The sequence below is a fragment of the Trichechus manatus genome, unplaced genomic scaffold (genome assembly GCF_000243295.1).
Source record: "Trichechus manatus latirostris isolate Lorelei unplaced genomic scaffold, TriManLat1.0 scaffold00188, whole genome shotgun sequence".
In the NCBI taxonomy this organism is placed as follows: domain Eukaryota; kingdom Metazoa; phylum Chordata; class Mammalia; order Sirenia; family Trichechidae; genus Trichechus; species Trichechus manatus.
The window spans coordinates 615,873-627,153 of record NW_004444124.1 but is presented as its reverse complement, the minus strand read 5'-3'; the positions used below and the strand labels follow the sequence as shown (position 1 = coordinate 627,153).

The following is an 11,281-nucleotide window of genomic DNA, read 5'->3' as shown; positions in this document are numbered from 1 at the left end:
AACAATGTCATTAATGTCACACACAAGTAAAATTTTGCTGAAGATCATTCAAAATTGTTGCAGCAGTACACTGACAGGGAACTGCCAGAAATTCAAGCCCAATTCAGAAGAGGAAGTGGAATAAGGGTTATCATTGCTGATGTCAGATGAATTATAGCTGAAAGCAGAGAATACTAGAAAGATGTTTACCTGTGTTTTATTGACTGTGCAAAGGCATTTGACTATGTGGATCATAACAAATTATGGATAATATTGAGAAGAATGGGAATTCCAGAACACTTAATTGTGCTCATGAGAAACCTGTACTTAGGCCAAGAGGCAGTCATTTGAAAAGAACAAGGGGATACTGCATGGTTTAAAGTCAAGAAAGGTGTGCGTCAGGGTTGTATCCTTTCACCATACTTATTCAATCTTTATGCTGAGCAAATAATCTGAGAAGCTAGACTATCTGAAGAAGAACAAGGCTTCAGAATTGGAGGAAGACTCATTAACAACCTGCGATATGCAGATGACACAACCTTCCTTGCTGAAAGTGAAGAGAACTTGAAGCACTTACTCATGAAGGTCAAAGACCACAACCTTCAGTATGGGTTACCCCTCAACATAAAGAAAACAAAAATCCTCACAACTGGACAAATAAGCAACATCATGATAAACAGAGAAAAGACTGAAGCTGTCAAGGATTTCATTTTGCTTGGCTCCACAATCATCACTCACGGAAGCAGCAGTCATGAAATCAAGACACATTGCACTGGGCAAATCTTCTGCAAAAGACCTCTTTAAAGTGTTAAAAGGCAAAGACATCACTTTAAGTACTAAAGTGTGCCTTACCCAAGGTATGGGGTTTTCTATCACCTCATATGCATGTGAAAGCTGGACAATGAATAAGGAAGACCAAAGAAGAATTGATGCCTTAGAATTATGATATTGGCGTAGAATATTGACTATACCATGGACTGCCAGAAGAACAAACAAATCTGTCATAGACGAAGTACAGCCAGAATGCTCCTTAGAAGCAAGGATGACCAGATTTTGACTCACATACTTTGGACACGTTATCAGGTGGTATCAGTCCCTGGAGAAGGACATAATGCTTGGTAAAATAGAGGGCCAGTGAAAAAGAGGAAGACCCTCAGTGAGGTGGATTCACACAGTGGCTGCAAAATGGGCTCAAGCATAACAATGACTGTGAGGATGGCGCAGGACCGGACAGTGTTTTGTTCTGTTGTTCCTAGGGTCTCTACAAGTCAGAACCGAATGGAGGGCAACTGACAACAAGGGATAACTAAGACAGAATTTGGAAGTGGGAGTGGGGTGCTGCTCTAACAGATACCTAAAATGTGGAAGCATTTTTGAAACTGTGAATGGGTAGAGGCTAGAATAGTTTTAAGGTGCCTAATAATAAAAGCCTAGATTGCCTTGAAGAGAATGTTGGTGGAATTATGGGTGTCAGACAATTCTGGTGATGGCTCAGAAGAAAGTTAGGAGAGCTGTAACAACAGACACGGTGCAAATGGTGAGAAGCAGCTGCAGAGAAATGGCAGCAGCAGAACCAGGAGAGTGGTGTGAGACAGCATGGGAGCTGACCCAATGGAGCGAGAGAGCTGAGTGCTTTTGGGCAGGAGGCTTCCTGGCAGAGGTGGTGTGTCTGGGCACTTGTCAGAGGAGATAGACTGGCTGCCCCATGGAGTGAGAGACCTGAGTGTCTTTGGGTCTAGGCTTACTGGTAGAGTAGGGTGCCTCCAGGCACTTATCTGTGGAGCGAAAGAGCTTTGTAACACTTGCTGGTGCCCGAGAGGTGGAGGTGCTGAGAGGCCAGGAAACCAGTTAGCAGGAGCTGAAGAGACAAGGAGCACAGGCAGCACAGTTGCCTCAGTCTCAAAGGGAGGGGCCATAGCTTCCTGTGTTTCAAAGAGTCAGATCTTCACCAATACAGTTCTGGAGTGTGGGGCTGACGTTTAAAGTGCCAGGGGGATGGGGCCAGATCTGCTGCCCAAATCTGAGGGGGCAAGGCTGCCATGCCCCAGGGGCAGAAGAATGAGGCCTCCTGGGGCCGATAGGGTGAGGCCTTCACTCAGATGGGCTAGGAGAATGGGGCTGCCCTATGCTGAGGGAGCAGAGTTGCTGTTCCTGTGGGCCTGGAAGGCAGAGCTGAAGCCCAGGGCTGAGGGACTGCCACCCAGAATCCAGAAGGCATGGCCAACATCCATAGTCTGGAGGGCACAGCCATTGCCTAGATGGTCTCAGAGAATAGAGGATTATTTTCAAGCCTTGAGAGCAAATGTAAATTGTTTTGCTGGGTTTTTAACTTGCTTAGTGCTCGTTATTCCTTTTTTCCCTCCAATTTCTCCCATTTGAAATGGAAATGTCTACCTTGTGCCTGTTCCACCATTGTACTTTGGAATCAGATAAGTTGTCTCCTAGATTTCACAGATGAAGAGGAATTTTGCCCCAGGATGGAATTTGTAGTTGGAGTTGATTTAAGACTTTGGGATGAATGATAGGGTGAATGTGTTTTACATGTGGCAAGGACATTAATTTTGGGGGGGGGGGAGCAAAGGGCAGAATGTTATGGATTGAAATGTGTCCCCCAAAATGTGCATCAACTTGGCTAGGCCATGATTCCCAGTATTGTGTGGTTGTCCTACATTTTGTGATCTGATGTAATTACTTATGTATTGTAAATCCTAACCTCTATGATGTTAATGAGGCAGGATTAGAGGCAGTTATGTTAATAAGGCAGGACACAATCTACAGGATTAAGTTGCATCTTGAGTCAGTCTCTTTGGAGATATAAAACAGAGAAGGGAGCAGAGAAGAGGGGGACCTCCTACCACCAAGAAAGAAGAACTGTGAGCAGAATGCATCCTTTGGATCTGGGGTCCCTGTGCGGAGAAGCTCCTAGACCCAGGGGAAGAATGATGACAAGGACCTCCCCCCAGAGCCGACAGACAGGATGCCTTCCTCTAAAGCTGGCACCCTCAGTTTTGACTTCTAGCTTCCTAAACTGTGAGAGAATAAATTTCTCTCTGTTAAAGCCAACCACTTGTATTTCTGTTATAGGAGCACTAGATAACTAAGACACCAACATCCTGAAATTTAACTCCATAGACTACTTTTGCCTGTTTTTGAACTGTAATTGAATGGAATCATATAGTATGTGTTTTTTTCATGTCTGGGTTCTTTTGCTCAATGTAAGGTTTCAGTTCTTTTGTACTATCATATTCTATATTATATTGTATTTTATGTATGCATTTATTTTATATTATGTTGTATCTTTTAGTCTCATTGATGTGTATTATTCTGATGTATGAATATACCACAGTTTATTTATCAACTCTATTGCAGCAAAACATTTGGGTTGTTTCCATTTTGGGGAGGTATTTTGAATGCTATGAACATTTGTATATTTTGGTTAAAGCTATTTCTGTAGGAAATATACCTCAAAGTAGAATTACTGGGTCATAGTATGTGTTCATGGGTTTTTTTCAACAGGTGGTATGTGTTCAAATGTAGTTAAAAATCCAAACCAAACCAACTGCTGTCAAGTCTATTCAGACTCATAGCAACTGCAGAGGACAGAGTAGAACTGCCCTATAGGGTTTCCAAGGCTGTAAATCTTTATGGAAGCAGACAGACACATCCTTCTCCTGCGGAGTGGCTGTTGGGTTGGAACCACTGACCTTTCGGTTAGCAGCTGAGTGCTTTAACCACTGCACCACTAGGGCTCCTTTTCAGATATAGTAGATAGTGCCAAATAGTTTTCCAAAGTGGTTGTACCAATTTACAAGCTTACCAGCAATGTCCAAGATAAATCTTTTATCTATTTTGACAGGACTCTGCTGATTCTCAACTTAGCACAGGACCAAGTATGCCACGGGATTTTAATGGAATACTTTATGTGTATGATAATAATAATAACAGTAAAGGTAACCTTGTGAATACCTAATTATCTGATGTATGATTTAAAAAAAATCAAGATATAGCAATTCTCTTATTATTGGTTATTGTTTTATGTATATTGAACACTAACAGAACAGGACATTAAGCCCTTGTTAGAATACATAGATACCATACTTGTCCTTAAATTAGATTTTTTTTGAAAAAAAGAGATAACCAGGACTAAAGACAAGAAATGGTTGACGTAGAATGCTTTTGTATTATGTTTCCAATATTTAGGTAATTTAAGTGAGCTCAGGCTTTTTGTTAACTTAGATTTCCCAGGCAATGGTCTTCATTTTCTGCTTAACGTTGCTAGATATCGCTGAAGCCTATTGTTTTCATCCTAGAGAGAGGTTTAATTTTATTATACCTATTTTTCAATTTTGTGTTAGTAATAATATTTTGTTGATCTATATGGGTATTTAGTGTTGTGCACTCGATAAAGCTAACTGGGATATTACTGAAGATACCTAGCATTTCTTTTTAATGATCAGCATAAAAGGCAGATTCCTTTATTGGAGTCATAATTTTGAATTCATGTTATAGCCAAGACAAGAGAATAATACTCATGAGCTTAGCCTTGTATCTACAATTAAAGTAAAATACAAAGAAGCAAGTTTGGTAGCAGCAGACCAACACCATGGGCATGTCAGCCTTGACAGGCTTGGTTAGGGTAGTGAAATGCTTGGTGGGGGAATGTCCTTGCTTCCATGACATTGTCATCTGGAGATCTCCAGAAGTTATAGATGTCCAAATTTGCAATATGGGAAATATTAGCCATAAGAGACTAGCACCAAAAACAGTAAAGGCTAAGCAAATGAAAAAAAAATATTATTAAAAGTAGGAGAATGAACATACCATTATGGTAGGAAACAATTTGAAATTTACATCAAACACTGCGGCTCACAATATGAGGGCATAATATAAGGATATTGTGTCCCAGGTTTAAGAATCCCTCTTCTAAAGAAAGGCGTAGGATGACAAATCAGGTGCTCTTCTACTTTCTGAGAGCTGTGCAGTGCTGATTAGCACAACAAAGAACGAGGAGGATATGTGAGAGATGAGGATATGCCAGTGCATTCTCTTGGGTCCTCAGGGAAATCACCTGGATATGGACCTTCTGTGGGTCCTTGACAGTGTTCTGATGGAAGGATCTGCAAAAAAAGTTGGGCCCCAGTTGTGATCCAAGGGCCTTGTAGATCAGAACCTGGGCGAGAGAATGGCTAACTCATTATGGCCACTGGTGAGTGATAGGGACTTATTTCTAGAAGGCAAGACTCTATTCTAGGGTCACTGGCATCAATCATGGACAAAGGGTGACTAATTTCCTGCTTCTATGACTGGTTTCTGACTCATCTGAAACTCCTGGTTTTAGGCCATTATTGGTCTTACCTGTTATAGTGGCTGCAAATTTTGGGTTTAGATATAACTGACATAAAAATAAATTACTTTATTCTATTTTGTTTCACATAAAAACTAGTTGCTGTTGAGTCAACTCTGACTCAAGGCAACCCCATGTGTGTCAGAGTAGAACTGTGCTCCATAGGGGTTTCAATGGCTGATTTTTTAGAAGCAGATCACCAGGCCTTTCTTCTGAGGTGCCTCTGGGTGGACTTAAACCTCCAACCTTTCAGTTAGCAGCTGAGCGCATTAACTGTTTGCACCACCCAGAGACTCCTTGTTTCACATAATTAGAGTTAAATTGGTGTAAACCTGGTGTAAATCAAGGCATTTTTGAATGTCCAGGGGGAATAATAGAATCTAGGCTCATGACAGAATGCTAGGCCATTTCAGGGACTTCAGTTTGTGGGGAAGCTGGGTTCCTGGGGGTGGTGGAGGACCTGACATGTCTTTGAGGTTCACAACCGGATGGCTTCATTTCCTAAATCTTCATAAGAAAGGAATGCTATCCTCATTGGGCCCTCTCTCCCTCATCTTAAAGTTATCCCTAATGGCATTTAACTAAATCTTTATGGAGATGAAGGAGTTGAAGGGCCCAGAAAACCATGGCTTAAAAGGAAGAGTTAAAGGAATTGGCAAGATTTAAACAATTAGACTTGGAAGTCCACATGCTAGATCCCTTCAAGTATGTGGAAGGTTAGAAGAGCAACAAACAAACCATATCTATATGTATCTATTTGCATATCTATATCTATCTATCTAATCTATCTGCATATATATCTATATCTATCTAATCTTTCTCCATATATATCTGTATATATCATCTATCTATTTTTCAGAAAGAAAAGGTGATCTTTAAAAACACTGAGCATTGCATTAGAGAAGAGAATAGCATTAAAATCAGCAAGTTGCTTTTTTCCTGAGATTATTAGGCTAAGTGATCTGGTTATGCCTCACTACATTACAAACTACCTCAAACTTAGTCATTTAAAGCAACAATGATTTTATCATGTCTTATAATTCCATGGGTCAGGAATTTGGGCAAGGCCTGGCAGGGTGGGTCTTCTGCTCAAGGTGGCATTGACTGAGGTCACTTAATGGTGTCCAGCTGGTGGATGGACCCATCTGGAGTGCCCAAGATGATTTTGTTATCATGTTTTGTGCCTTAGAAGGGATGACAGGAAGGTTGGGCTCAGGTAGGACTGTTCATGGTAGCATCTCCACGTGGCTTCTCCAGCATGGCGGTCTCGGGGTAGTTAAACTTTTACATGGAAGCTCAGGGCTTCTGTGGAGCGGATTTCAAGAGATAAGCAGTGGAAGCTACCAGTCTCCTAAGACTTGGGTCTGAGAACTGGCAGTGTTATTTCCACCACATTCTATTGATCAAAGCAGTCACGGAACCTGCCTAGAAGCAAGGGGAGGAGACAAGAAACGGACATCTTTCAATGGAAGAGTGTAAAAAATCTGTGATCATTTATAATTTGCCACCTTAAGAAAACAAATTCTAAATCTAAATGCAACTTTTTTCATGCTGTATTTTCCCACTTTTTAAACTTGCTCAAACCCAGATAGAAAAGAACCCTCTTTGTGTTACTGGCTCTTGTTTTTGCTAACAAGAAATACTCATTAAGGTCCCCTATGTTGGAGCCCTGGTGGCGCAGTGGTTAAGAGCTGCGACTACTAACTGAGAGGTCGGCAGTTCAAATCCACTGACTGCTCCTTGGAAGCTCTATGGGGCAGTTCTACTCTGTCCTATAGGGTCGCTAAGAGTCAGAACTGACTTGACGGAAATGAGTTTGGTTTGGTTTTTACGTCTGAGTTAGTTTCAGGGCTAGTGAATCATTGCTTATATAATTACTTAAGTCCTAAAGCAATGATTAGGGTGAACATTAATGGGAGTTCATGAATTGCATCAGCAGCCAGCTTACCAAGCATCTTTTTTAGAGATCCATTGTCTTTAGAGATAGAAAATGCTTAGTGTAACTCCTGGCAATTAGGGTGAGCGTAAGTTCCTTGTTCTCCTTCCTCTGCAACTGAGGTATTTTGTCTTTTCCGTTATATATGTGCTTGTTTTTATAAAATGATTTTGGATAGACACAAGTTTTTTTCTTTAAATATTGTTTTCATTCTTCTACAGACACCTAAGTACTTATGAAGGTAAAACTGAGTCTAAATGAGTTGAGATGCTGAAAACAGAAGGCAAAACTTGCTTTAAGGTGGGAAGGAAGTTCTCCAGTTGATTCCTTGGGTACTGAGTTGGAGAGCTTTTCCTTTAAAAGAGACATGAGGGTGGTCCCTAATCTCTAGCATGATGCCTGATGTTTAATAAATACTTGTTGAATTCATGCTTGCATGCATACATTAGTGAATAGATGGCTAGAAGGATGGTTGAAAAAAAGGATGGATAGATGGTTGAAATGATGAATGACTCTCTAGATGGCGAGGGGATAGGGATGGCTGGTTGGTTAAAAAGGTGAACGGGTGGATGGTTGGGCTGGTTGACTATTTATTAACTTTACAATGGCATTGGATGGGTGTTCATAAACAACGACCTTCCATGTGGGATTTTGTGACTTTTGAGTGTCAAAGAGTCTAGCACAAACTCCATTTTCTTCCAAATTCTCATTATAAATTGCAAAACATTTTTATTTGTTGTTATATGCAGATCTTTGAAGAGGCTTGAAGTTGGTTTTTAATTCAACATTCTTAAAATTCTGGGGAGAAAACAGATTTAAAGAGTATACCTGTTGCCATCTAGTTGATTCCAACTCATAGCGATCCTATAGGACAGAGTAGAACTGCTCCGTAGGGTTTTCAAGGAGTGGCTGGTGGATTTGAACTGCTGACCTTTTGGTTAGCCACTGAACCCTTAACCACTGTGCCACCAGCTCTCCATTTAATGAGTATACAGTATATGGTTATTCGGAAACCTTGGTTAGATTTTATTGCCAGCTCCTACACCCAGATTGATTTGCCATGATATGTGGCTTCCTAGGCCTTATCAGGTTCTTCATCAACAGTTTGGTAATAATTATGTTTACCTCCTTTACAAGGTTGATTTGAGGTTAAATTATTTGAAATATATATTTGCATATATGTAGTTAATTTATATATATAATATTTATTGATCTATTTGTCCATCTGTCTATCTAGAGTTGTGAGTGTATTATTGTTAAGGTTTGTTTGCTACATTCCCTAGAAGTACTTTCTGGTAACACTAAGTATTGTTACCCTACTTTTGTCATTGAAAGTCTAAACACAAATAAGGATTTGTACAGAAACACAGAGGATTAGCATAGGCAGAAACTAGAATTCAGGGTATTTTCTAAGACACATTGCTTGTTAGCATTGCTAAAATATGATTTTTAGAGCCATTGCATTATTACGCAATGTGCAAATCCCAGTGTCAAAGGGATGGGCTGGTTCTAAGGCAGAGATGGCAAATGGATTTCATCTCGAGTGGCAACTCCAATCAGTTAGTAGTAGCTGTCTGGAGAACTGTGTTGAGGATATTAAAGTCCAGTCTGAGCTGCATTTGATCAGTGATACCTGCCATGAATATAGGATGCCCTATACATATTTGCCATGTATTTGCCATCTCCCTTCTAAGACCATAACTGGTGTTCACTATGATAGGTATCCATGCAGCATTGTCTACTGATATACCATAATGATTTATGAGCTCGCTCAAGAGAAAGTATCTATGGAGATTTTACAGTTTCTGGAAGCTGGTTTTTGAACTAAATATGCAAACTTCTTCCTTCGGTGAACGTGGTTAATGACATGGAGACAGAGAAGTGAGGGAAACTGTTACATCAATACCTATTAGAGTAATTCTCTTTAAAGGAGAAATGTTTGTCTTCCTATCCAGGGTAGGCTGTCTACCCTTGAGGGAGGAAGGTTTTTTGAACAGTTGCAGCTAGTATTATGTTATGCTGAAAATGAAGAGAGCTCCCTTCTGTGTGGACGCAAACACAATCAGATTAACTTTATTTTAAGCTTCTATTACATCTAGTTAATAAGAATACATGAAGCCAAGCCAGTTTAACAGTCTAGCAAAATACATGTCATTTTAAAATTGGCTATTGGAAAGCTTGGAATACCACGAGATTACTTAATAGAATTAGGTATGATGCACCTATAGTGAGAACCAGCTGATCCTCATAGATTCCTGGTGGCAAAGGCTCAGGAACAGCCTCAAAAAACAGTCTCAAAGGCCTAAAACTGTGGTTATACTGACCAGGGCATTCTGCTCTGGCTTTCCTCCAGCTTCCTTCCTACTGTCCATTTTTTGCAAAGAATCATAATCTAGCAACCTAAATCACACCCTAGGCATATCAGTGGGAAATGTTGACCATAAATCAGCCTTGCAAATAAATACTAGGCAGCCTTGTCTCCTGGAGACTTGGTGTATAATACAAACGCTGTCAGCATCCTCTGGCACTGGGTCTGAACCCACTGGCTATCTGCAAGGCTGATCCCATATTACTTTTCAGCCCCTGGGTGCTTAGCTGAGGTCTTGACACGGGGCATATGAAGGACAAGAGAGAATTAGTGGCTGCCAGTCCTCGCACATGTCTGCTCACTAAATCTTTTAGCTCCTCCATTATGTTGGGCTTGTTCTTCCTCTGCCAAAGTAGCTAGGCCTGCACTGGTGTGCAAAGGAGATGATTCCAGAGAGAGAGATGAAGTACAATCACAAATTAAGGAGACTAGTTCCTCATCCCTCCTATCCCAAACCAGCCTCATCACTTCCAAGTACTGTATCCCAGAAAAGGTTAATGTAAAGGATATTGGTTCCTGCTGATCAGGCCACAGCGTGATGGCTCCTATAAAATGCTCCATAAAACTACATTATTTAATAGATTCGAGTATTGCACCTGCTTTCTTATCTCCTCTTAGGTGATTAAGTTTCCCACAAATGCAATTTGTTAATCTGGGGCCACATCTTTTCACAAGGTAAATCTGTGAAATTTGGCAGGCAGTCACTTTGCTGCAGGTGTGAGATAAAAGACCTTTCCCTGGCTTTGCCAAGAAGAAAAATGATGTTGTGCTCAATTCGTGGGAAAAAATATTCTGACACAGAGGGTAGAGAAAAGGGAACAGAGTTCAACAGCCCAAATCATGTGCTTCCCTCCCTTTTGGGGAATGTGTTACCCCTAAGAGGCTGAGTAAGGAACCAGAAGTCTTGTTTTAAAAGAGGCCTGGTATAGGGCAAACCTCCTGCTAAGGGAAGTCTTCTGATATTTGGTGAATTTGCAGCCATTTGTGATGATAAATGATGATTTTTACTCTTATGAGCTATGAGAGCTTAATTAAAACTAATGCTCAGAATCCTTTGCAAGTTGGCAATTAAAAACTGACTTCCATGCTGAATAGCCTGGGTTTGAGAAAGTATATCTTGCAACACACGGTACCCCTACTCTGGGGTCTTACCCATTGCTGTTTGAGCCTTTGCACCTAAGTTAAAGCAAGAGCTGACAATTTGTGTGTTAGAATGTCCTTGGCCAAGACTGCAAGAGGCCAAGTGCCTGGTGCACCTCAGCCTCCGGTGCATTTACTCAGAAGGTCGTCTTTGAATCACCACGTCCAGCTCGCCATACACGTGTCTCAGGGTGTCACTGGTCATGCTGGCTATAAGCTTCCGAGGGCCAGAGACCCAAGGCTGGCACACTTCTTCCCACTGCACGGTGGTGTTGGGCCGGATTTCACTGGAAGAGTGGAAGAGAGAGGACAGACAGGTGTTATTCCCTGGAGGGGCAGATCCAGTTTCCCACTTTGGTCAGGCAGCAGTGAGAACCCCTGTGAGCCACTGCTCTCTCTTTTTTCTTTTTTTTTTTCAATATTTTATTGTACTTCAGGTGAAGGCTTACAGAACAAATAGTTTCTCATGAAACAGTAGTACACATGTTGTTTTATGACACTGGTTAACAGCCCC

At 41.1% G+C, this 11,281-nt stretch overlaps 1 protein-coding gene across 1 annotated transcript in view; it reads right to left on the bottom strand.

The window, feature by feature from the left end:
* Positions 1 to 9,304: 9,304 nt before the first annotated feature.
* F13A1 (coagulation factor XIII A chain) overlaps positions 9,305 to 11,281 on the bottom strand; it is a 235,169-nt gene continuing 233,192 nt past the window's right edge. Inside the window, exon 16 of the mRNA XM_023741733.1 lies at positions 9,305 to 11,054. Coding sequence (XP_023597501.1) covers positions 10,901 to 11,054 — 154 coding nt within the window. The 3' untranslated portion in view covers positions 9,305 to 10,900. The remainder of the gene's footprint in view (positions 11,055 to 11,281) is intronic.